At 39.1% G+C, this 27,267-nt stretch overlaps 1 protein-coding gene across 1 annotated transcript in view; it reads right to left on the reverse strand.

Moving 5' to 3' along the window:
* Window positions 1-27,267, reverse strand: part of SHANK2 (SH3 and multiple ankyrin repeat domains 2) — a 561,458-nt gene that overhangs the window by 16,912 nt on the left and 517,279 nt on the right. Inside the window, exons 17-21 of the mRNA XM_029911481.1 lie at window positions 26,725-26,805; window positions 26,381-26,389; window positions 22,930-22,950; window positions 4,998-5,128; window positions 1,310-1,421 (exon numbers count right to left, since the gene is read on the reverse strand). Coding sequence (XP_029767341.1) covers window positions 1,310-1,421; window positions 4,998-5,128; window positions 22,930-22,950; window positions 26,381-26,389; window positions 26,725-26,805 — 354 coding nt within the window. The remainder of the gene's footprint in view (window positions 1-1,309; window positions 1,422-4,997; window positions 5,129-22,929; window positions 22,951-26,380; window positions 26,390-26,724; window positions 26,806-27,267) is intronic.

Consider the following 27,267-nt stretch of genomic DNA (forward strand, 5'->3'; position numbering starts at 1 on the left):
TTACTGATTGTAGGCAAATGCTTTTGTTTTATGTACCTTCAGGGCCAATATATTTCTCTTCAAAAGAAAGTGAAAGTATGAAAAAGGACAAAAACTACTCAGAGCAACATTAAAGATTCTGTATGAGTGTGAGGTAATTGCATAGAAGGGAATTTTCTCTGAAATATATCAAGAAGGGAAGGAATTCTTATACAGAGAAACTGTGTGTCTGGCTATAGCAATCCAGAAACACACAAAGTAATGCTATGCTTACACAGCAAGTACAATATTAAAGCATTTCTGGGAATTTTGCCTGTATTGTTTTAGTAAAAGGAATATATAGAACCATCAATATTACATAAAAAGTGACATTTTAATTTTGGATAACATTTTTCAAATACAATTAAGTGACGTAGAAGCCTAAGTCCCCTTTTTAAAAGTGTTTTAGGCACTTAGGAACCTCCTAAGTCCCTTAGACGTTTTAGAGAATGTTACTCTCTGTATTAGTGGTTCTCAACCTATTTACTATTGTGGGCTGCATATGCAGCTCTCTGTTATATGGGCCACATCCACACAGTATATACACTACCTGAATGGCCCTGAGGGTGTCATATGGGCCACAGCTGTGCGCTGATTGGGCCGCAGGCAACCCACAGGTTCAGAACCACTGCTCTATGTAATAAAAGTAATTTCTGATTTTGCTCAAAGAGGATGGCATTTTGTATAAAAGGTGGTTATGCTATAAGACAACATTTGAAAATATCGTGGGTATTTTGCTGAACAGCTTTACACAAGCACAATGCTGCTCATTAGTTCAGAAATACCTTGAGTAAAGTAGATCAATTTTAACAGAAAATGCACCAAAAACTAAGTCCCCCTCCCAGTGAAGAAAAATGATCACTTTGAATTTAAAAAGTGAGCTTATTTCACACATTTATGACCAGTACGGTGCATATCACACCTTGCATAGCAGATGATGGTATTTTCATGTCAATACACACGTCTGAATGACTCTTAGCTATAGCTGATTTATCACAATAGATCTTCCTCAATTCTTTTTCTTTGCACTTCCAAAATTCTGGCCTTCCTTGTTAAAGGCAACTTTCCATAGCCATTACAACCCCACAACTCTTGCCTAAAGCGATCAAAGCAAAACATGGAAGTTGTACTAGTTTTCATGCAAACTGATTTGGTTCTTGAGCTTTGGATCAGAATTAACTAATGACTGAATTAAGTTGAGGAAAAATGGAGTCAAAATGTTTTAAGCAAGAACAGAAGTTAATAAAAGATGCCAAATGAATGTGTAGAATTTACATGAGAAAAATTTTACCTATAGATTTTTGTCTTCTCATTGTACCCCGAGGTATACCTAGAAAAAGACCTTGAGGAGTCCCAGGTACAGTAGGTGGCATCACAGCAATACCCTGTCTATCGTACATGGACTACGAAACAAAACAAAAATATTATGTACAAAAGGGCCATGTTAGAGAGAGACACCATGAGAAAAATAATTCATCTCCTGTTCCACATACTACTTTGTTATTCATCTTAAATAGTCAGTGGTCAAATAAAATTATCTATTCTTCTAGCACACTTTAAGGGTAAATTTGAAGGTATCACATTTCTGTTTATTTCCCTCCCAAAGACATTGCCACAAACTGCACTGCTGTTCAAGTCACCGTGCACATAGATCTGGGTTCTAATATTTTGACATAGAAGAGAGACCTTAAATTTTCTGGGTTTAGTGTGTTAATACTCAGAGTTCTAAATCTGCTTATACTACACAGACAAGTAGTATAAGCAGATTTCAAATGGAATTATTTGTGAAAGTCAGAATTTGGCCCTAAACTTATATTTTGATTTTATGAAGGTTAAGAGTTTTGACTAGGAAATTATGGTTGAATAGCATGGTTTAGCATGATCATCAGGAACAACGAATATGATCTCAGCACTTCAGAAATATTTTGTTTTTCTGGAAAGAGCTAGGTCTTCTTCAAATGGTCTCACCATTGAATCAGAAATATTCAAGATCAAATTGACAGAATTAGTGACAGCAGTTTCCTATCTAGGCTTATTCTGGGCCTAGATGCCTGTAGGGTATTCATTATAGGCAGAGTTGGGAGTGCTGCCAATAGTTAAGGCTACCTGTGTATAACCGCCAACTTTAACCATTTGGGATGAACTTTCCTATGCTAGCTATCTGGCTCGTTCTAAAATTCTATTTTATTTTTTTAAAGGAAGTTTCAGCTACTATGGTTCACTTATTTTCAAGAACAAGGATAGGGGAAAATGCATTGTTTTGCCCATGTTAAAAAAATGTTCAACTATATAATTAGGAAGCTCCAGGGCCTCCAAGCTTTGCAGAAGGGACTTGAAGTTTGGCAGGGGTACACCCTGGTGTCAGCGATGCACCTTTTGCTATCTCTCTGAAAATCCACACAAATTTGGCCAAGTTCTCCAACAACTGTAGTTTCAGATGCTCAGAAGAGACTTGTTAGGGCTCGGCAATTACAGTCTCCCATATTTCATGTGCACTGCCATGCTCCAGTCCAGGGGCTGAGCAGGAATTTCCCTGCAATTGCGCCAATTGCTAGGGGCCTATTGTAGTGCCGGATATGGAAAATGGGAGCAGGAAAACTGTTCTGCAGTCTTAATGCTCCCCATGTTGGCACGCAGGCAGTGATGAGAAGGAGGAAGCCGCCTGACTGGAATGCAGAGGAGGAGGAATAGGGGAAGTGGTTTTGCAGGAGCAAGAAAGAGGGGAGGAGCCAAGGGACTCCGGTGGGAGGGGGCAGAAGCAGGATGGGTTGGGTGAGAAGGACAGAGCAGGAAGGGGCAAGAAAGAGGTTAGGATTTTTTAAACATAATTATGCAATAAATTGACAATTAAAATGGTGAGAGAGGTGGGAAAATTAAAAATACAATGATACATCAGGTGGCTGTTATCAAACAGATGAAGGTGAGATAGAAAGCCATCTTCTTTTCCACTCAGTGTGGAATACATGCAGATCAACAGAAGAAATTACCCCTTATAAAACAGATTATGGGCACATCTCAGAACATGGAATAATCAGTAGTCTTCCTCTTTCTCATTAGTGTTTAGCCCACTCCTAGGGCGCCCCGATCCTCAAGGGGTAAAGCCCCTTAATTCTTCCCTCCTCTCTCAGTAGGCCTGGGTTCTTTGCACTTGGTGCCTTCACCTGGCCTCCAGCCCAGTGCAAAACTAACACACATTTGGCATTACAATTTATAGTTACAGGGAATCTAGGACCAAACAGACTATAGGATATAAAACATGTTATTCCTGGAAAGGATAGGGGTAAATTGTGGATGGCCTCAAGTCCCTGCTGACTCCTGTCTCCAAGTGCAGGGAAGGCCTACTGGGCTCAGCTGGCAGCCAGTCCTCCCAGGCTCAGTGGAGCCTTAGGGCTCAGTCTCTTCTTTGTGGAGTTGGGAGACCAACCCTGCTAGTTATGAGACACAAAATGGCATCTCCCTTTCTGCTGCAGAGAGCAACCCTAGTACTGCTTCCCCTTTGGCTACTGTAACCTGACTCTTTTAAGTTGGATCTGGCCACTTTGGGGACCATTTGTGGGTTACCAAGCCTTGAAGAGGAAGGATAAGGGGCTCTATTATTTTTGGGATCAGGAGGGGGGCTATGTTAGCAGGCAGCAGAACGCCTTCACAAAAAATGATGGTCTGCAACTCCCTAAAAGACACTGCTGCTTATCCTCAATCTGTACCCCCTGATCTATCTAACAATGTACAGGTTGTCCTCCAAGTGCCTCAATGATTTATGGATTTTATACTCACAACACTCTTTTGAGGTAGGGAAGTACTATTCCTATTTTACAGATGGGAAACTTAAGTAGAGAGATACTAGGGCTCAGATTCTCAAAGGTATTTCAGCACCTAATCTAGGCCTGAGAATCTAGGCCTAAGTGACTTGCCTAAGGTCACACAAGAAGTCATCGGCTGAGTCAGGAACTGAACCATGATCTCTTAAGTCATAGTCCTGTGCCCCATCCTTCCTACTTGTAGATGTCACAAACCTATTTATTTTCTACAATACTGCTGATATAATTCAGAACACTCTGGGATTCCTTCCTCTGCAGCTGACAAGAGCGAAGCGTATACATAAGAATTGGTGCTACTTCAGTGGAAAATAAATGCAGCTAGACAGTAGGGGAAACATTTATTTTTTCCTCATAAGACTTTACAACCAGTGGAAGCAAACTCAAATCTGAGGGTGTCTACATTTGGGACTGGGAGTGTAATTCCTAGATAAAGGAGAAACACCCATGCTAGCTCTGATCAAACTAGTGCACTAAAAATTGAGTGTAGCTACAGCGGCGCAAGCACCCAGAAGCACTAGCTGCCCCAAGTGTGTGCCTACCATCTCCAATGGGTATGTACTTGGGGCAGCTAGCTCTTCCCGCTGTTCGTGCCTGCACTCTATTTTTAAGGCATTAACTCAATCAGAGCTAGTGTGGTTGTGTCTTCTTGAGCTAGGAATTACACACCCTATCTGTAGTTTTCCAGGATATAGAATTTCAGTCATTAGTACTTTTTATAGCATTACTGCTGTCTCCTCCCCCTATAAATTACTCAACTTTATCTAGTCAAAACCAAAACAATCAATGTTGTTGGGAGTAAATACACCTAGGAATGAGACAAGGGTTCATGGTATATTTATTGTCAATGACAAAGCTTAGAACGGTGATAAAGAATAATCATTATGATTAACTACATTTATAAACCCCCCCATTGCTGGTGTATATATAACAGCTTGGCAACTAGTGTGTATAAAAAGACAGGACTTACTAAAGCAGTACTATAGGGTGACCAGACAGCAAGTGTGAAATATCGGGACAGGGGGTGGGAGGTAATAGGAGCCTATATAAGAAAAAGACCCAAAAATCGGGACTGTCCCTATAAAATCGGGACATCAGGTCACCCTAACTAATTAGAACCACAGCTTCATAAGTGAAAGCAAGAATTTAGTAGTTACCACTCACATTCATATCTGTAGCTGAAGGAAAGCATCTACTGGAAGGCCGCGGTTTAATCGTTGCCACTCTTGAGTCCACAGTTACATTGTCTGTAATTCTTGATGGCTTGGAAACTGGTACAATTTCATCCACTTTATCTGTAACATAAAAGTATTCACTAAAATAAATATAATTTGTCCAAAGACTGAAAATCTAATCTATTGCAAGGTCAAAGGAAGAGTTTTACTTTTCAAAAAAATGCAAAGAAAAAGGGTGGCTTTTTTTTTTTTTTGGCATTTTAACAAGGCAATGCTTGAGCATCAAAAGTCGTGCAAGCCGAGCACTTATTTATTGCTGCTGCGTAACATGCATGCTTTAGTTTTAAGCCTGCATGCATTTAATGTTTACTTAGTGTGACTCGAAAAACAATCCTCTTCTTCAAACCTTCAAAATGTGAAGGGAGAATATCTATATAGAAACGGAAAGAAGACCTTTAGAGATAATGAACCCATAGAGCACTGTTTCACATAGCGATAAGCAGACAGTACTTAGTCACCAGAATTTCAGTGATATTTTGGACAATAACAAGTACTTCAAAAGTGCTCTTTATGTCTATTCTTCTTCTCCAGTAATTACTTTCTAATCTATTCATCATGTCAGTCTATTAAACAATATAATTTAGCATTATTGGAAACTGCTCCATGTCTCTCTGTTTAATTAAATTTTAAATGTGCTTTATATTAGTTTTGGTTAAAACAATCATATATTTGTGGTCAGAAATGGGCCCAATAGGGAAAATTCCAATCTGGATCAGAACTTTCCCAACTCTGGGGAACAGTGGTTCAGAACTGGGATTTTGATTCAGCATGCTATATAGTGATAGGAACCATCTGTGAACATGTGAGATCCCTCCAAGTTCAGGAATGTTTGGACCCAGGCCCATCTCCAGTTGTGACTATAAACCAAATGCAGCAGTAATAGTATTTAATATTTTTAGCACTAATATAATGCCTTAAGTCCAAGGATCTCAAATCACTATGCAATCAACCATAGTCTTACAACTCCCTTATTACAGGTTGGGAAATTGAGGCACGGAGTAATTAAGTTACTTGCCTAAGGTCACTGAATGATTCAGTCTCTGAACTTGGACTAGAATCCAAAACTTATGCTCTAACCAATAGCCTTCGCAATGCCCCTTTCACCCTATCTTTTGTTCCTGTGAACTCACAGATTACAAACTGGCACTATATGTACTACCCCAAGGCCGGTAATCATGCTAAGCTAGGATGGCATTTTTCTTTTTAATTTCTCTAAAGCAATAGGGCACCAGTCACACAACCTATGTGTATTCACAGAAGTGATGTACTAGAACCAACTAGAAGTGATTCCTTAGCCTGGTAGCTCCTCTGGTCTTAGGCTTCCACAACTTAAAATTTTTACAAGCATTAGTCAAGCCACACCTTACTTTTCAGGAATTAAGTATGGTATGTCTGCATCTCAAAGGTTTGATAATTTAGTTTAGGAGAAAATAAAAACTAGTGCATTAGGTTATTACCGACTTAAAAACAGCTGTGCAGTGGTCTAGAAGTGGCACCACCATGCAAAGTATCAGATTTGAACTTGATCCCTCACTGGAAAAGCAGCCACCTCAGACTCTAGGAGTGTGGTAAGGGACAGGAAGTAGGCAAGAGGAAGAGAGATTTGTCTCTCCCTAAACAGCAGCTCTGGCTGGTGCATAAATGGAGGAACTACATTCAGCCTTCTCTGCTTGGAAGACTGTTGCTCTGGAGAGGAGACTTTTGGAGCACTGGGTGACAGGAAGAGAGCAGGAGAGGAACGCCTGCTAGAATTATTAAGTTGAATGTTGTAGGTGGCTGGCTTACTCGGAAGTATTACTGTCTGCTTTCCACTGGAGTTATTACTACATTTTTTATTTGCTTTATTTCTTTTCACATAATAGACCATCCAGGGGGAGGAGAGAAAAAAAACACACGCTTAAAACCTTCACAAGCAAATAAAATAAACATTTTTTAAAAATCACATTCCATATGGTCTTAACAGTAATTCAAACTGTGCACTTTCCAGAAGAAAATACCTGTAACCTTCTGATGGGCAAAAGGTATCAGAAAGCCATGGATTTAGCCTTAAGCATTTGAGCTACACAGAAAAAAATATGGCTAGGTTGCAGAATCAAGTTTAGGGGTATCTACCATTGATCGCAACAAGGGCATGGGAATTTCATGTTACATCTCTCCAGCCCTGTATATGATCCCAGAAGACCAAATACTTGTTCTTGGGATCCAGACAGAGGGGTGTTTTGGGGACTGAAGCCCTAGACACCCAAAATCTGTAAATAACAAATATACCATATAAAAACGTATTCCCTTTATTTTGAACAGACACATAACCATACACCTATTCAGACAACAAAAAAACTACAGGGAAAGAATGATGAGGCTATGACAGACACTTGAAAAGCATGGAAATATTCATTTAGGGGATGAAACATACATAATCTCCAACTGTACTGATTTTGCAAGACAATACTGGAAGTCAGATCTTAGTATTTGACCTGACCACAATATCAGTTTGTACAGATTTCCTAACAAAATCTGATATTGCTACCACATCAGCTTGTGGGGAACTTTATTCTTTGCGATTTTACAGCTTTAATGTTGTCAGCTCTTCAGTCCTTCTCACCCTATAGCTGCTCCCATTCAAATTGTATTTGGTTCCTTTCCAGTCGTAGCTGAGAACAGCTGAAGCAAGTTGGAGTGGGGAGGGAGAAGTTGATATGATTAAGTTGTTCTGCAAAAAAAGTCTTTTTAGGGGCATCTTGCACCTAGCAGTGGTTCTAACTGCAGTAGAGGCAGTGTTGCAAATGATGCCCAACTTGTCCTTTTGCACTGCTGTCTTTGATCAGAGCACAAATGTAGAACAGTAAGATGGCATTTTAAAACTAGAACAAAAATTTTGAAGCTTCCAAAGCAGCTAGGGTGTATGTGGGGTGGAGTAAAAGTAATCCAAAATGGTAGCAGCTACATGGCGGGTCCTGCAGAATACACCAGAATCTTAATATATGGCCCCCACATTCCACCACACTTTTAAAGTGACAGCACTATGTAAATAAATACATTTTCATTACATTATTAGATATGTGCTACCTATGTCAAGAGAGTCAACTGGCCTTTTCTTGACTTCTATGTAATTCCACTATAAACTCATCCAAAATAAATAAAAAGTAGATATTTAGGGCAAATTTTTCAAAGGGCTGTACTCTTAAAATAGGTTGTTCACGTCCGCAGTAGTAGTGTGCAAACCATGTTTGTGCCAGTAATGCATTTCCAAAAGGCAGCACATTGGAACACTTTTTGTCAACTTTGCTAGTGGACTTCTCCTCCCCCCTCTCCTTTTTTGTGTTTTGACATATTTTTGTAATATGTATTCTTGCACCACTAAGAGGGGCTCTCACATGATGATATTGGAAATGTATTTATTTATGAGGCTACCTATATAAACAATTTTAACAAAACAAAATTTAGAAGAGGCACAGATGGGGCGCAAATGAAATGCAGGTGCAAGAATTTACACCTGGCATGAGTGGTGTGTTGGTGGCATGGCCAAGAAAGTGGACCCAAATGGAATTCTTAAAGGGTGAGCGCCTACATGCAGTTGGTCATAGGAGAAATATTTTGAACTAGAAAATGTATCTGCAACATGCCTACACCAGGGGTCAGCCCACACCAGTGGCATTTCATCATTAACCCAGTCATTTAGCAAAATGCAGCCACAAGCAAAACAAACTGTTATGAGGAGCAGTTTGTGGCTAATTAATACAGTAGTAAAATGTTTCCTGCTCACATTTTGACCAACTTCAGTCTCAGAGAAGGGGAAAGGGAAGAGAAGTGTCCACTGGCTCAAGCAGCCAGAGTACAGCCCGAATGCATCCATAGGACAGGATTTTTAGGACAAAGATTAATGTCCAACATTTGTCAGAGGAGAAATTCAGTACGTCTGACAATCAAACTCTCCTGAATTTTAATGAAAACTTACATGGGGATCTGGAGAGTCAAACACAGGTGCCATGCTACACCTGAGACTGCTCAAGGGGCTCTTGATAACTGGAACCTTTCAGAGGACCACAGAGATATCACAAGTATAAGCCAGTCTGATGCCTCTGCATGCATGCAGCAATTTCTGAGTGCCACTGTATTAAATTTCCCTGAGAGAGACAGCACCAACAGTCATAAAATAATTGTATTCCAAAGTGCATTTTCCATATGTCCTGCGTGCTACTGATCACACCTATATTTTGCTCAGGGCACTCTCCCCTCAGGAAATTAGATGGCCTAAAGGGACGGGGAGGAGTTCCATTCTATCAGTGTGCAGGTCATTTGTGATGCAAAAGTTTTAATCACAGACGTAGTAGCACAGTGCCCAACAGCATGTCATGACTCTTACGTTCTCAGGAGGTCTGGCTGCTAGGTAAGTAGCATTGTGATGTTTAAATTAATATCTGTGGTATTACTAGGGTTGGTCTCCCCACAATAATATATTTATTTGTTGAAGAAAATGTACTTATCCCATAAAGACATGGCTAATGACTCCTGTTCCAAATCCCCTGACTCTCTCAGAGGAAAATTATAATGCTGCCCACCCAACAAGCCACCAGATGCATCGAAGAAGAAACTCTAAAAATGAGAGTCAGGTGCCTAGTGGCACATTACTGTACAGGCCCCACAATATACCATATAATCCTGGCAAGACTGCATATTACACAACATAGCCAAGAGATGTGGATTAGCTCCACCTGAAGGGCTAGAGATTGACCTTGTCAGACCCACAGAGGATAAGAATGATCATGATCCAAAAAGGCACTTACAGGCTAACCCCAACACCTCAGGCCAGCATGCCAGAAACACCAGGCAAAGACTGATTGAACACAGTTTCTGAGGCTAGTATTGCCAAGACCTGTATACTTACCACGAAGTCCATAATGCTTGCTCAGAGGGGATGGGGGTAATGAAGAAAAAAAAACTCAAAAAACAGCTGCCTCAAGAAATGACTTGTATTTGTAAGAAAAGCAATGAATGCCTGGCACAGTGTAAAAAAATGCTCTCATGAGGCTAAAGTGAAAGAACAGAGGCAAATGTTCTTCAAATACCAGCAGCACACATTGTTAACAATGCAAATATAAACTACAAAATGTTAGACTAATCTAGTCAGCCAGAATACAATGTTAGCCAAAATGTAGAAATGGTTGAGTTCTGCCACTCATGGCCTTATGGCTAAGAATTAAAAGGACAGGCACATAAAAAAAACCCTAAAAATCCTATCATTATTGTGATTATTTTTTCTTCCCTCCCCCTTTTGCCTGGCGTGTAGGCATGGGCAACGAGGCCCTCTCAGTTATGGCTCTCTGCAGCCGGCCACTGCGACGAGGCACAGTGGCCTGTGGTGGTTCTTGAGAGACACTTGTTCCTTGATCCCCTGGTAAGTATACAGTGGAGGCTGCCACTGCATCCTCACCAGTCCATGTCGAGGCACTGGTTAACTCAACATGGGGGGTGGCTCTTTGGGAGATACGTGTTTCAAGGACCTGTGTCCTTGGCTGTTTGAGGAAAGCTAAAATCTCAGACAGGTAGTTATGGATGGCTCTTGTGGATGTAGCCACAATGCCTAGCTGCAGCTCCATGCGGCCCATGGACTGTGACATGAGACCCATGGACTGTGCATGCTCCCTCTTGATATTTTCCAGCAGCTGCACAATCCTACTGTTGGTTTCCATCAACAGCCTTTCCCCCTCTGTTAGGTGGGGCTGCCCTCTCCAACCCTGATCCCTAGGGACAGGCTGAACACCATGGTGCTCTTCATTCATTTCATCATTCCCCTCCTCCTCAGGAGAGTCACTTTCAAACTGAGGAGTCCTACTGAGTGACTGATCCCCAGGAGACTGTATGTCCATTGTACACTCTGGAGTCCGCTCCGGTGTTTGAAATCCCTCAAAATCTTCCCCAACGTTGCTGTGCGTTTCTGATGACGACAATGGCCACTGCCAACTCTCTGTAGTTCTGGCTGGTGAATCTTCATCGGAAGCAGGCTCTGAAGATTCCTGTTCTTGTTCAGGCGTGGAGGGTGAGCTCGCTCTCTGACGTCTGGGTTGCCCCGAGCATCCAGGAACCTCCCCATCTTGTTCCCCAGTGACATCTGGCAATCAAATAGAGGAGCAACAACCACTGTATCTGAGGCCAGGAAGATGGAGGAATCTACATGCATTGGACAACACATAGAAAGAAGCCAATTGGGAAAACCACAGTGTTTGTGTTTGGGCAAACGGAAGGGCAGACTAAAGTTTAGTGGCTGAACTGGGTATGTGGCAGTTGAAGTTACTAACCACTTTATATAAGTGCACATTGTCCTGCACCCATAACACACACAACTGTGCTGGATCCCACGGCATAACTACCAATACACCTCATTGTGATTGTGACAAAGTGTCAGTGAACCTCTCAAAAAGCTCACCTATGAATTGCAGTGGTGTCACAGTCAGAAATCCCTGTGATGAGCTCAGGGTCAATTGTCCAATTGAGTCTCCTGTGGTGTCAGATGTGCTCCACCACTGGCCTGTGTGGTAGCCCTTTGCTGTTCTGAAGCACTGCTGGCTATCTTCTCTTTTGTCCGACGTTTCATATCACCCCTCCACCCCCAGTGTTTTGGGTTCCCCCCCCAATCATAGCTGTTGAGCAACGGTGGTTGCCAACAGCATTTATCCTGTGAGCAATGGCCTCCCAAGCCTTATCTTTTCTGTATGCATTATTTTCTCACTGCTTTCTCCAAACAGTACGTGATCCTATTTGAGGACATTGCTCACCAGGATTTTTTTTTTCCATGTAAGATAAACTTCATTTTGCTCTCTCCTGGCTGTGTCTTCCCTTGACTGAGGACGTTTGGTGGAAATGTGGGTGCAAGTGCTTCCCTGTGCACAATTTAATATGGAAGGAGGAGTGGTTAATTATGCTATTGAAGAGGACATTGCAAATGTGCTTAATCTAAATCCACCCATATATAAAAATATACTCCCACCAACTGAAAATGACTAGACTTTTTGCACGCACATCAATCATCGGCTCTCATTACAGTAGGATCTACTCAGCACCATTTCTGATTTGTTCACATTTGTGGCTGGAACCCTCACCCTTTTCATGCTTGAAACAAATAAGTAATGAGTCTATCACATGTTTTGGGGAGACAATTTGATTATAAGAAATTTATCTGGGGCTGTTCAGCTAAATAATACAATAATTTAGCCCAAAGAGCCTGCATTTTTCACTCTCAGGCAAGGGATATGTGGAAGCACCACTGTAAGACTATCACATCTAAGTAACAACAGCTGCTGATCAGTACTAACTGGTTGTTCTGTAGTGTTGGTGCTAGGATGCCATAACTATGCCCTGGCACCTCAATCTAGGAAAACACTGCTCTTTAAGGACTACATTCTGCTCTTTGATACACACCATGTGCTACTCTTAAGAACTTCAGCTGGAGTTGTGCATTTCTGTCTGATGGGTGCTTTTGAGATCAGATTAATCATTTTTGTTAATGGGTTTATTGTTTGTTCAGGAGTTCCTGGGGTGATTTTTATATATATTTTTGTTCTTGGTTTTTAGGACCCCTTCTCAGAGACCCAAGGATCCCTCTATCAGCACATTTATACACTGATCCCTGTCTGTCTAGATTATCATTAGGGTCCTCATCACTCACTATCTGAATGCCTTGAGTACTATATTTATCTAAAGGGCTACTTACAGTTAATGATTTAATATAATTATTTAATTTTATTAATTTTTATGCTGGATATTATTTGTGCATTTAATATATTCACTACTTTAAAGTATTCACATTCAAAGTATTCACATTCGGTCTGTGTCTGATTGGACTGTCCAGTTGCATGTTTTATGGAAAGTGAGGATGAGATCGTATTTGTAAAAAGGTATGAGCTCCTTATGGAAATGAATATCAGGGACAAGTTGTCATGCAATCATTGGCTCTTCCACTGCATGAACATTTTGAAAGGGACTTTGACATTATCCCTCTGTAATACCCTGCTGCCTTTGCAATTCTATTTCCCCTAAGACAGCCACAGCTTTTATATTTTAGCAAATATCTTTTAGCAGCTACAGTGTAGGACCATGAAATTAATTCTCAACACTTCTCTATTAGAGTAGACATGCAAAAACAGGGGACTTCTTTTTACCACACAAAGCAAACACACATTCCAGTTAATTTGTTTGGAATCAGAGAGATAAAGGGAATATATATTTTAGTTGTGCCATTGGTCATACAAAATGAGTCATTCTTTTGATACATCATCAGAAATTTCCCCATATTTGAATACTCCATTCTCCTGACAAGCACTTTGAACAGAGCCCTCCTAACAATGGTAAATAATAGAACGAGTCAAATAATGTTTTTTAAAAAGAGTAAAAACTGAAACCCCCCCACTAATTTGTGAATATTTTTGTCAACATCACTTAGTTTAGTTTGATTGGTGGGGGGGCATTATTTTTGTTGTTCGCACATATTTGGGCACCTGTCAGATATTTATGAAAGTGTCCGTGACCCTGGAAAGTTTCACAAATATTAGCACAAGTGGTTATTTCTCTAAAAACGGAATTATGAAAGTTTACAATTTGTCATTCTCCTACTTAAATATTTTCTGTCTCCAAGTCAGGGAGCTGAAACGGTATCATCTGGCATAGTATCATCATCACACAAATGACAAATATTCTAAACAGTTTGTGAATAACTAATGGACTGATAGATAGTTATTAAAACTATTGGCGAATACTTATGAATAATGAATACATTCACAGATACTGGGATAGGTTTGCTAACTAGCCACTAATGAAAAAGGGACTAAATTCATAACTTATATTATTCATAACAAAGCACTCAACCAACTCAAGTAACTATGTTTTTGTAAGCTTTATTAAATATGGGCATGGGGGCATCACAGGCATAGCCTTACACATACTTTCATTCATTGCAGGGCAATCATGGAAACTTTAGCTCAGGGTCAAGAGCTCACACCAGTGTCGAAGGTATCAGTTTCTGCCCAAGAAATCCTTTCCTTGATGACTAAAGGTTGCCCTGATAAATTCAGACTGGAACTCATTAATATAATGGCACCAGCTGCTATATTGGAACTGTGAAAGTGGTGTGTCAGCTACCATAGTGGAAATGGAAAATTCGGTTTGCCTAGAAACTGTACTGCTCAGCTGGAGGAATGGATGGCCAAGTGGCTCACTGCCCTGACAACTGGTGACAGGAGGATTAAAATCAAAGTTAAACTGTTACCTGAACTAACTGCCTCAACCCCACCTCCTGGCAATGGGCTGACTCCTCACGAGCAACAGTAAATATGCCAGGTCATTGGTGCAACAGAGACCATAAATATCTAACAAAATGTGAATCAACAAACCAATTCTGTTCCTAACTGGCTTAAACAACATTTCTCTCTTTTTAAAAGAAGTTTTAAACATAGTGGGCACAAGCACCATGTTGTGGCTGCCCATGATGCAATGCCAATGGCAAAGGGAAATGTGAGGAACTGTCGAGACTCCCTCTGACCTCAATGATAACTTGCATCCAATCAAATAATGCCTGTACACACATAAGGCAGCTTGGCAGCCTGCTTGTTCACAGTGGTACATAAGACTGCACAGTTAAACACCTGGCTTACACCTCTGACAAAGTCATTTTATTTCCTGGCAGCATACAAATACCTTAAGGGGTGAAGCAACAAGCTTAGATGGTCTCATGAATTTTGGACTCATTACATGTCACTGATCCCACCTTGCCCTGACACAATGAGACTTTAGCCACAGCCCAATTTGTCCAGTAAGGAAGTAAGAAAGGAGTGCGCACATGGTGAGCGGGGAAAGATACCAAGGATCTGGGAGTTTAGGGCCCGTTGCCCTTTTAAGTTTAATGTTTGGTCACACAGTATGCACCTGTTTTCCAAAATCAAAATCAGATCTCTGGGGGATGGTTTCTGCTTCAGCCTACTGATTCTATTGCATTTATCAACGGACCTGACTATTTCTTTAAGCTGGCCTGTGCATCGTGACTAACGAGCCAGTATTATAGGCCTCCCTCTCCTCTGTGTTGTCAAATGAGTCCTCTGTTTCTCTGGCAAAAGACAGGACTGGCTGATTATGTGCACACTGTACTGACACTTTCATGTGCCTGTTGCACTCGATCAGTCTTTTCTGATGTGGTAGCTTATGCAATGCGGTAACTTCTTCTGATGGCCAGAGTGACACATTTGCCATGTCTCTGTGTTCATTATTGTGTGTTTTCCCATTCCCTGCTCTGTATATAGCAAACTACATATTCTGGATGCTGCAGGCAGGATGTCTGCTAAATAGTGCCAGGAGGCAGGACTATACCAGGTCTCTGGAGGCATGGATAAGATCATGGTGTTGGAGTACTGCCTTGTAGTGCTGGGTCCTTGCACCATGAAAGGCGCTGTCACACTTGCATGGTATCAGTCCTTCCAGTTTGCCAGTAAACATATTTAGAATGCTGGAGATTGTTTACATTGCGTTTTCTGGTTTGTAATCCAAAGACAACTGCAAGGCCTACCCAGCTGTAGGGATAGCAAGCCAAGAACAGAGGACAGGCTACACTGGGCATTGGATAGCAGACAGACTCTAGGGACAGCAGAAGTATTTAATTAATTTTTGTTCATCTGAGATAATTTGAGAGACTTAAGCCTGTGTTGTGCCTTACCTGCCACTTGGACTGGCAGTGGATCCCTCCCCTGAAGTGTGCTGCTCTTTAAGAATCCCTCCTTTTCAAATCCCACAATTTCTTTTTCACCTCTGCTACTGGATCGTTGCCATTTCCATTATCTTTAGTTTTCCCCACAAATGGAGTTGTTGGACTTGAGTTGTGGGGCAGCGTCTTCCTGCTGACAGGTAGGTGGAGATGTTCCTTGGGCACAGCAAGTGTAGCCAGGAGCTCAACAACAGCTGTAATGCAGTTGAGGAGCTTCCTGGGACCTGCCACTGCTGCTCTGGACCTGGGCCTCTGCCTGTATCTGCATCATGCCTCCTGTTGCAGGTGCATTTTTCAAACTGCTTAGGTACCAAGGTGATAGGTGCCTTGTAAATACCTAAGATGGATACAGACAGAAACTGTGCCAGGCACAATCAATTATACAAAACTTAATGCAATGCCAATTGCATCTTCATGCTGTGGTTTCACCCACCTTTTCTAGCATCTGCAATCAACCATATTCAAAGATTCTGCATGTACATTTTTCTTTTGAAAACTGATGGCCATCCAGTGCACCCATCCCTCCCGCACTTTCATGCTTTTGAAACCTTAGCCCTTCATGTATTTAAAGCAGACAAATTCTTGATGCACTGCCTTATCTAAATGTAAGATTGCAAAGTTCATCTCAGTTTCACTGCTTTCACTAGCACACACAATGTAGGCTTCCTTTTTTCTTGTCATGAATCTGCAAAAAGCACTTATTTGTCTTTGTCAAATGGCAACGGGACAAATATACCTTATTATCTAACCCCTCCCTTGGAACAACTAGATGCATCTAGATAGTACTGGAATCAAAGGTATACTCAGTTATGCACAGGTATTGGAATGCATGTGTATTTTTAAAATCTGTTTGTCAACTATGTGCATTTATTTTTTGTCAAAAATTTAACAGCTTCTGTGCAATTATTTTTGGTTTATGGAGAATTTTCATTGTTTTTAGCATAGAGATCAGAATCAGAAGTAAGTGCAAATTAGGTACGTGAAGTACAGTGGGTCTAGGCCAATGTTTACAAGCTTGCATGCTTAAAGTTAGGCATCTAATTAAGTAGATGACTGGACTGTGATGGGTTGAACACCTGCAATCCCCATTGTGTGCCCAGTAGATGTTCATCACCTCTGAAAAATCAGGCCACTCACTTATGCAGGTGTCTAAAGATAGAATTGCATTACTAACTTTAGGCAGTCATGCTGGAAACTGTTAGCCTTAGTTACCTATACATGTATGATTGCGTGGACAAAAAATTAGCTCAAAAGAAGAACATTTAGCAAGGAAGACTGAAGTATAGCCATCTCTTTAGTGCATGGGGTGATAACAGAGATGGCCTCAGCCAAAACCTTGGTTCTGAAACGCCACCCTGAAGGGTAAAATCCAGATCCAAATTTGCAATTTGGGATTTTCGCTTGTAATAAGAAAACAATATAAACCATCAAAATCTGCCAAACAAATTCTTTTATAATAGAAGAATACAGTAATGCTAAGGTTTTAAAACACTGAATAGGTTAAGTGACTAGTCTATGTCAGATTCAAATGGCCTCTACAGTTTCTTTTTTAAAAAGATACCTGAGCCAAAAAAATTATACATAATAAAAAATATTTGCAGTTTTCTATTCAAAGTTAGGCCAATGTTCATAGATAACATAATTTTAAATTGCTCCATGGTGGAGAATTTGCCACAGTGGACATATATATTAATCAGGAACAAATGTGGACCACCAACTTGCAAGATGCTCGATGTGGCCACAGGGCTCCACTCAAACAGCAGTTTGCAGGATCACACCCTAGTTATAACACCAGTCTCAAACATTTACCATGGTGCAAATACTATGCAGAAAATTTAACTTCAGTGGGTAGTAAAAGGAGAAAGTAATGCCGGCTTTTACAACATAGTTCCAAATAAGCTACAGTTTCTGAACAGCATGAAAGTAAAGACAAACCATGTAAAAAAAGTTTCCTTTTAAGAAAATTGGATAGAAATACAACGTTTTTGTTTTGAAATACCTCCCATTATACTGGAAGACCAAGAAAAAGATAAAATATCTAAAAATAAATATTAAAACATAAAAACTGTTTGCTGGTAACAACAGATTAACTAAACATATAAATCAATCACCTATAAACATCAAAACATGATACATAAGAGTATTTGGCATATATCTATTCACAATTAAGAGGAATCTAGACTATTTTTCAAAGCAGGCTTTATATGTACTTTTATGACTCAGTATTTTCACCCCAGTGCATATAGATCATGTTTGCATATTATGAACATATCATACCCTTAAAAGATAATTCTAAGAGAGGCAGACACGGACAAGTGCTATTTTTAGTATGTTAAAATTCTTATTATAGGCCCAATTTTCAAGCACCATCTCTTTAACAGTATGTCCAATATCCAAGAAGCACAAAGGCATTTAAAATGTGCTTAAAGCCTTAAAATTCAACCTATCTTACAAGGAGTTGCCTACCTTGCAAGAGGAATGGTCATTGTGTATCACTGGGTCCCTGTATACAAAATAAAAACAAGAACAGAAAATAAAAACAAAAAACCATTCCCCATCCTGCAAGCCAGGTGGGATTTTAAGGACTGAACAGAAAATGGCATTTGAATGTCATGTTTAAGAGACAGCATTTGAAAACTGGGCTCAGTCAGGGAAAAAGAAAGAAAAAATAAGACAGACAGAAAGAAATAAAAGAAATTAAGTCATTTTTGCAATCTTATATCCTGGGAAACATGTCGTTTTCACACCAAGGAAAGAAAATCAGACCACCACGAGTTATCCAAAACATTTATTTTAAGCTTTATAAGAAGTTAATGAACATGGAATAATGAACAATTGAAGAAAAAAGGGAAATGGCAAGAAAAAAATTTTTTTTTTGGTGAGATGCGGGAGACTGTCGTGCATCTCCCTGGTTCCTGAAAGAGAGAGAGAACATATTAAAAAAAAATGAAAACTTTTCTATTTATGCAATTGTATCACACTGGAAACATCTCTGCCTTTTTTTTACTGCTCATAAAGAGCCCATTGCTCTGAACACAGTACTACATATTTAATTGATGATAACTCATAAGAATTCTCTTCTCACAAATGCCAAAGCATTCCCACTCACATGGCCACAAATGCCACAAAAACTGTTTCCTTTGAACACTTACGATTTCTTTTCCAGCTTTTCCCACACTGTTGTCTTATTTGGATGTGAGGAAACCTTCTTCAATTGCTGTTCTGTGGCAAAGAAAAACAACTAAGTACCTGTTATGAAAGGGCTTCATGTTTAGGAATAATCAGATTAATGCGGTTTAAAGTAATAAAAATTCATAATAATAATACTGATTGCAACTGACAGCTGTATGTTAATGTGGAGACTTAAAAAATCCTCATTTCTATTCACGACAGCCAACGTTTTCAAGAGGGACAATTTTATGTGCCCAACTTGAGACACAGACCCTGACTTTCAGAAGTGTTCAGCACCCACTGTTTACCTACTGACTTCAGATGAAATTGCCAGAGTTTGTTTCTGAAAAGTCAGACTCAAAGCATTTACAGTTGGGCACCCAAAGTTATGGGTAAGTCTTTTCTTCCCCCAATACTCTTACTCCAAATACTTTTCTATTTAATATTTTAAAAAACCATTGCTATGGCAAATATATGGGCCAGATTCTATTCTCTGCTACACTGGTGTGAATCCACAGTAAATTCTCTAAAGTCTAAATAATTACTCTTAGCTACATCAGTATAAATGAGGGCAGAATATCTATAATCACAAAAATAACAGAGGCATACAAGTTCTGAATACTGTCCTCAAAAACCATTACTGCATGTCCTAAGTAATGGTAACAATTCAAAGATTCATTATCATTACTTCTGACTACAATATCAACTAACACTTCCAATAAGTAACAAAAATATATTACTTACAAGAACATTCTACAGGTACTCTTCATTAAACCTGGAGCTGCAGTGCCATTTTTTTCTTATCTTTCAATGTAGTGTCTGGTGAAGGTCTGGAAAACCTTTTTCCTATTTACAATCAATGTTGGTAGCGGAAGTTATCAAGGGAGTTGCAGAAGGGGTGTTGTTGTTATTTCCATTTTATTTCTGCAGACAAATCTCGATCCTATATTCCACCACGTTGAAATTAAAAATGGTTTCTGAATCCAGGGCCTTCTGTGCATGATTTCTTCAAACAAGTTAACTTTTTTGTTTCAACCTTAATATAGCATTCACATATTTATTTGCTCTGTGATTTCATTGTTTCAGATGCCATTAAGGTGTGCCACCAAGGTGTGCCACCTTTGAAACAATGGACAACAGTAATGGAATGGAGTATGAATGTTTGTTGGAGGACAGAGCCAATAATATTCATTTTGAATGCTATTAACTGGTATTTTTCTCGTAAATAACTACTACTACTTGATGCCAGATACCCGTCAGACTTCTGTGCTGATGATTATTATATACCTGCAAGATTGTACCAGCAGGTAATCTGGCCAAAAGTAGGGAGAGTCCTACATCTACATTTACACCTTAAGCCCAATAAACAAAAATAGATGTTTTCTTTTTGAATTGGATACTAAAAGGATACCCAAGGATACCATCTACAATTTTCCAGCCATCACTAACCCAGTATTTTGTAATCCAAATTTATTTTCCTTTCATCTAATCCATACTTTATTGTATCACAGTCTTTGGTAGGCTCAGCAAAAATGGAATTATATCTGTGTTATCTCCATTTCTTAGTTTCTCTCTTGACCTTTTAAAGTTTTCTACTCCTGCTAAAACAGCTAATCCTTGCTGTTCTCTGCAGAGGCCCTAAAAATCTGAAGTTGCTTGATAAATCAAATCTATTCCTTGCTAGCAAAATCATGAGATCTTTGGACCTTTTTGGATGTAGAGCATGTATCATAATCAAAAACTTAACTAAAATTAAATAGTCTAATTGAAGATAAAAAATTAAAAGCAGCTTTTCACAAGCCAAATGAGTTCCACCTATTTATTTTTTAATGAATAGAGTTCAAGATTCTCTTAATTCTATTGAATATAAATTTCAAATTTCCAACGTTATTTGTATGACTACTGAAATAAAATGACAAATTATGGTGGGGAAAAACACATCACTCAGAGTTCAATGTCATTTGATTAGTGACTTGGAAAGATGACTTTTAGCTAATATTTTATTAATTTTTGTCATGAGGGTAATAAATGAAGTGCAATATTATGAAGATTTTCTTCCCCAAATAGCCAATTAAGCAATTTCGTTTACAAATATACCATAAGTTAAATAAATTCACTTTTACTTTTTAAATGTGTTTCTCCTCTTTACTTATTTTAATTTAATGCATGAAATTATTTGATCTTCCCCAAGACCGATGGGGGCACCTACACACACCCTAACTGTGGCTTTATAACATGATTCTGCAACATAAAGAGATTCGTTAGGTTACAGACTGCTATGTCTCACTCATTCACTAATTCTTTACCTAAAAGCAACAAAAGAAAAAACAGAAAGGATTCTTACTTTAAAAAAGTGTGTTTTGAAATCTGATGCTGTCCCTCTGTAGTGGGCAATTGTGGTGAGCAGAAAAATGTCAATGCAGCAGACTTAGTATTGTTGAGGTTTCAGTGGTCTTTGATATGATAACTCGAGTAGAAGCTAGAATAATGCCTAGGTAATTTTTTTCTTTGAGGTTATATGACAAAGTTTTTATTACCTAACTGGAATTTTTATGTATGGATGTTAAATAGTATCCCCTATCTGAAGAGAAGTACCAACAGCCTATACCCTTCCCCTCAACCAAACAGAAAACAAGCACACACACAAAAAAGTCCCCTCCCCTATAAGTAGGAAACATTAATTTTATAGAGTTATCCTACAAAAATGAATGTAAAAATTCTTGATAGTCATATAATGAAAATATATTTGTTGCTATAAAAATCTGTCAGAAAACCAATAACTGTTTATTCCTTCATATTCTGAAGAGACAGTTTCTAAGCAATCTTGCCTTGAGCAATAAATGTACCAGCAGTTGATCTTGCTAGCAGCAGAAAACAGTTCCAACATGAGGGGAGGTCAGGAAAGATTTAAAAAAAGCAAAAATGAAGAAAAAAGAAAACAACTAATTTACTCTGTATTATCCTAACACAATACAGAAGAAATAGTTCACTACTGAAGAGCCATGCTACCTACAAATAATCTTCTCTATCAGCAATCATAACTTTCTTCTACTGATTAGAACTATACTGAAGTATCACACAGAGGCTCAGTCAGGATTGAGGCCCTCCCTTGGGCAAGGTGCTATGCAGACACAAAGACACAGTCCCTGCTCAAGAGAGCTTACAGTCTAAGAAAGTAAGTGATATACAAAGGGTGAGGAAAGGAGGATACAGCTAAACACAAACAAACTTGTATATACATATGTTTATTTACATTTTGGTAAAATATTAAAGGTCAATCTATCTGCCCCTCCACCTGGCCATCATTAAGTGGATGACTGCTGTATAGAAATCCCAGCAAATGTGGGTCTCAAGGAGAGATTTAAATGAGAAGAGGGTAGTGGCCTTATGGATCAGTTCATGCATACGGGACAGTGTGGAAGATGTTATATTAAAAACTGAAATTGTGAAGAGCAGCATTTCTCCAGGTCAGAATTTAAGCTGTGTGTGAAGTCCCTATTTCCTGAGACAGACAGTGTGGTTATGTGAGTAACATTTGGCCATTTAAGAGGGCAAGTGAAATCACCGATGTAGGACTACACTGATATCATGTTACTTGCCACTGTTTCTCAGTGATTGCCAGTTAGCACAGTAACTCTGAGGAGATGATATGGAAGGGTTTGGGAAAAAAATCTGAGACAGAAGAAAAATGGGGGTGGATGGAGAAGAGAAGACAAAGGAAGAAATGAGGGAAATATTTTCAAATGTGTTCTTCTGACTGAAAGTTGATTCTTTATGTGTTTGCAAGTTATCAGCTAAATAACTAAAAACCATATACAATATTTAATGTACGTTTGACACCATAAAATAAACTGGACCATATGCCAACATTTATAATTATGCTATTATCTTTCACTATGGAAAGGTGAGAAACAGATTAAACAAGAGACAAAATGCTTCCCCTTACCCTTCTTCTTCCGTACTGAAGCTTGGAAACAGAAAGGGAATGAATTGTAAATCAATTCTGAAGGTAAGCCCATTTTAAATGCTAAATCCTTGACTGATTTTTGAACACAAACATTTTTCTTCTATTCTTAAGAGGTCAATCTCTCCATGCTAACTGGATTGTGCATGTATTTTTCAAACCACTTTAAACAAACATCTTGGCATAGCCCAGTTTATCAGGGTTTATACTTTGACTATATAGAAAATTATTGAGTTATAAAACTTAGATACCTCGGCTATGAAGTGTGAGATTTATTTTTTAAAATTAAAAATGATCAATTTGGGCACTTTTACGATATATAAACGGGCTATGAAAATAGGGCATTTAACATCCTTGTAGTTCGGAAGTGGAATGAATTGTAGACAAATTTTATATGCCATTAGTTAATACTTTGGATTAATTTATTTGTAGGATAACAGCAACTGCCATTGGTTAGCAGTAGATGGGACACCCATGCACTATTATGGAGAACAGAGTAAAAATATGTCAATACAAGCAGAAATAGAAGGGGTTCTGAGACAGGCAACAAAAGTGATGGGAGAGACTTCCATATGGAGAGGTTGAAAAGATTAGGACTGTCTATTTTAGAGAGGAGACTAGAGAAGGGCAGGATAGAGATATACAATATAATGAATGATATAAAAGGAAGGGAATTCCTTTTTACCCTTTCTTGCTATACAATAACAAGGGAACATTCAATGAAATTAAAAGGCAACATATTTAAAACTGATAAAAGAAAATATATTTGTACATAGCACATAAATAGTGGGGACTCTTTGCTACAAGACATCATTGAGACTAGTTTACTAGATTTAGATGAACTGTTTTCAACTGTTGATGTTGTCATTATTCACATATATAAATCTAGTATAAATACACACACCCCCTCTCGTACTTCAGGGCATAAACCAACCTCTGTCCAATGGGGATTAATAAGAACATTTCTGTAAGAGAGAATTTATGCAGTACTATGCAGCCTTTTAGGGGATAATGTACCTCCGGATTGAGTTTAAACAGCATTCTTTGGGCCAAGGAAGCCTTGAAAATGGAGGGTTTGTTTAGCCCCATCTGGATGGAAGTGTAGGGGAAGACATGCTTAAAAAAAAAAAAGAAAGTGCAGGTACCTTACTGATTCTCAGAATAGTTTCTGATTAGGATGCCAATAGCCATAAAGCCTCTACTGTGTGGAGCTAATTAATATCCCCTGGGATAAGTAGGGCTGGGACTGAAGAATGCTCCACCTTTGGGTAGAGAACAGCTCCAGCTACAAAACAACAATTTTTTGAGCCAATTAAAGCATTGTTCTTTCCCGAAGGAGTTCTTTCCTGTCCTCCTTTGCTAGAACGATGGTATGATTCCCCTGCTCACATATACATACAGTAACTCCTCACTTAATGTTGTAGTTATGTTCCTGAAAAATGCGACTTTAAGTGAAAAGATGTTAAACGAATCGAATTTCCCCATAAGAATTAATGTAAATGGGGAGGTTAGGTTCCCGGGAAATTTTTTTCACCAGACAAAAAAACTATATATTATATAGATATACACCCAGTATACATTTTAAACAAACAATTTACTGTTCGCAGCTATGAGGATTGTGAAGCTTGGTTGCCGCCCCAAGCGGCGAAGAGAGAGGGAAAAAAAAAAAGCCACGATCGGTGGCACTTCGGCAGCTGCTCTACCGCGACGCTTCAGTCTTCGGCAGCAATTCGGCGGCTGGTCCTTCCCTCTGAGAGGGACTGAATGACTCGCCGCCGAATTGCCGCTCGAGTCCCAGACGTGCTGCCCCTTTGCATTGGGCGCCCCAAGCACCTGCTTCCTGCGCTGGTGCCTGGAGTCGGCCCTGGCTGCAACGGGCTGCTCTTCCTGCAAGCAGTAGACAAAGCAGGCAGCTGCCAAACGACGTTAGAATGGAGCATTGCACAACTTTAAACGAGCATGTTCCCTAATTGATCAGCAACGAAACAACGTTAACTGGGACGACTTTAACTGAGGAGTTACTGTACTTGGGCTCCCTGTCACTGAGAAAGTGCGAGTATAAATAGCAGTGTACCATAGTGGCAGTGGAGACACCGCTTAGCCATACTGAGTATGTACCTATGGGGTTCAGGAGGATTTGTACTTTGCACAGCTAAGCCGTGGCTTCACTGTGGCTACCTGTGCTTCTGCAGCGATATTGCTATTTATACTTGTGCTAGCTTGATAAGAGCTAGCAGAAGCACGTGTATGAGAGCAGGGGAATCACACCCCTATCTCATAGTGTAGACGTAGCCTACAGTATGACAGTAGAACTGTAAAGAGGGAGAAATATAGGAATCTCCTCAGGCTGGTCCACAGTGACATGGAAGACTTTGGCGGTGGGTGGGTAGGAGGGCTGCATAAATAATATTTTGCTTATGGCAGATTTGCATGATAAACCAGAATGGTTTCAAAGTAAACAAAATTTTAATACTCTATGAAGGAAAAAAGTCTCACATTTTAAACCCTGGAGGAAAAACATTGGTAATTAACAGACAATAAAAACTTACATTCAAATAACTAAGGTTATGACAAAAAATAATCAAAGCTATGAAAACCTGAGATTTGTACAATCACCACACTAGCCTAAACTAATAGAGAATAATCCTTTGTTTTTGCTTGGTTGTAATATGACCCAGAATAGTTAGGGCCCGTTTCAATACCCCTTTCTTGGTCAGAACTCCCACTTAAAGACAGTGAGAGTTTTCATCCCTTAAGGGATGGGTAGTGTCCTTCCTTCCACATAATGTTAGTGCTTTCAAACGTATCACCTTTATTTTATTAATGTGGTTAATTATCCACAAGACTTGACTCCTTTCATCTGAATGATTATGAAACCTGTATTGTTAAATTCATGCAGGATCATAGTAAGGAAAGAAGAGACCTAAGAAATGATCAAGTCTATTACACGGTAAGTGAGTGATATAGTTCCTTTATACAAGACACATCAGATATTTAGCCTAGCCAGATAGCTGTATCTAAACATACATTTATTTTTGTCTTTTGCAAATACTGTCAGATCATAACACATTTGATAGTCTAGGCTGATGAAGTACCACTTTTCTCCTGACCCAACAGGAAAAAAAATATTCCTTTCTTCCTGTCATGTAGACTTAATCAGAAATCCCAAGCAGTTATACAAATCTACAATATACACCCTACTGATACCTACATTTACATCACTTAGAATTAGTGAGCCAAAGACTAAATGCTCATCACTTTGCATTGCTAAAAGTTAACGGAATATTCTATTAAGTTTGTGTTCAAACAGAAGAGTCAAAGTGATATTAATATATACACATTTTCAGATTAGAGAGTCTAACGAGAACTAGTTGCAGTTGAAGGTGTACTGTTTTAACTGTCAACTTTTCAACAATGGCTTCTGACAACTTACCTTTATCCACTAATGAGAGGCCACAGAAATTTAAAATAAAACAATATTAGATGAACTGAAAGATTAAAAAGCAAGCTAATAAAATATGATACAGCATTACTATGCCAAACTTTGATGATGCATAAAAAATGTATCAACATTCTCTTGCAGAGCGGTAAAGGCACATATTTAAAAAAAAAAAAATCACTCATGCACATCATGCATATTTTGAACTCTCCAGAGATGCAGCATTCCTGAAACTTTTCTATATCATGTACTGTACAGGGTGCAGTTCATTTAAAATAATTTTAAGTTTTCTTTACATCTCCATTATCTCAGCATGCTTGTTAAAAACACTTTCTTACCAAGCTCTTCAAGCTCTGAGGTCATTGACTTAGACCGCAAGGTCAGTGCAGTGGTTGGAGCTCGCTTTGGAGGTGGTGGGGCTTTGCATTAAATAGAAGGATATACAGTATAAGTAAATATACATCTCCAAAGCATTGTATATTCACATATACACTTTTTAGATTCAGCCAAAGATTATCACATGGAATATACATTTTGATTAGATTTTAAAAATCTATCTCCAATATATTCATTATAGCAATATCAAATACATGTACACAGTAATTTCTTTGGGGGCAGGAAACAAAACATTCAATATGCTTTCTGAAGGGCCTAAGAGCTTTTCATGGATTGCATTTCTAACCATTTCTGGCTTTCCTACCAGTTAGTCAAAAAAATCAGCAGGCTTATAATGATATACAGTAGAAATCCTTAAGCTAACTAATTATACACCTCTATTTTTTAAATGTACCTATCACATTGTGTATGGACACATGTACAAAAAATAACTTTAAAAAGAGTCTGCCTCACAATAATTTATGTCATCCTTTCAGGCAGTAGCC

The sequence above is a fragment of the Terrapene carolina genome, unplaced genomic scaffold (genome assembly GCF_002925995.2).
Source record: "Terrapene carolina triunguis isolate 2854851 unplaced genomic scaffold, T_m_triunguis-2.0 Scaffold96, whole genome shotgun sequence".
NCBI classification, from domain to species: domain Eukaryota; kingdom Metazoa; phylum Chordata; order Testudines; family Emydidae; genus Terrapene; species Terrapene triunguis.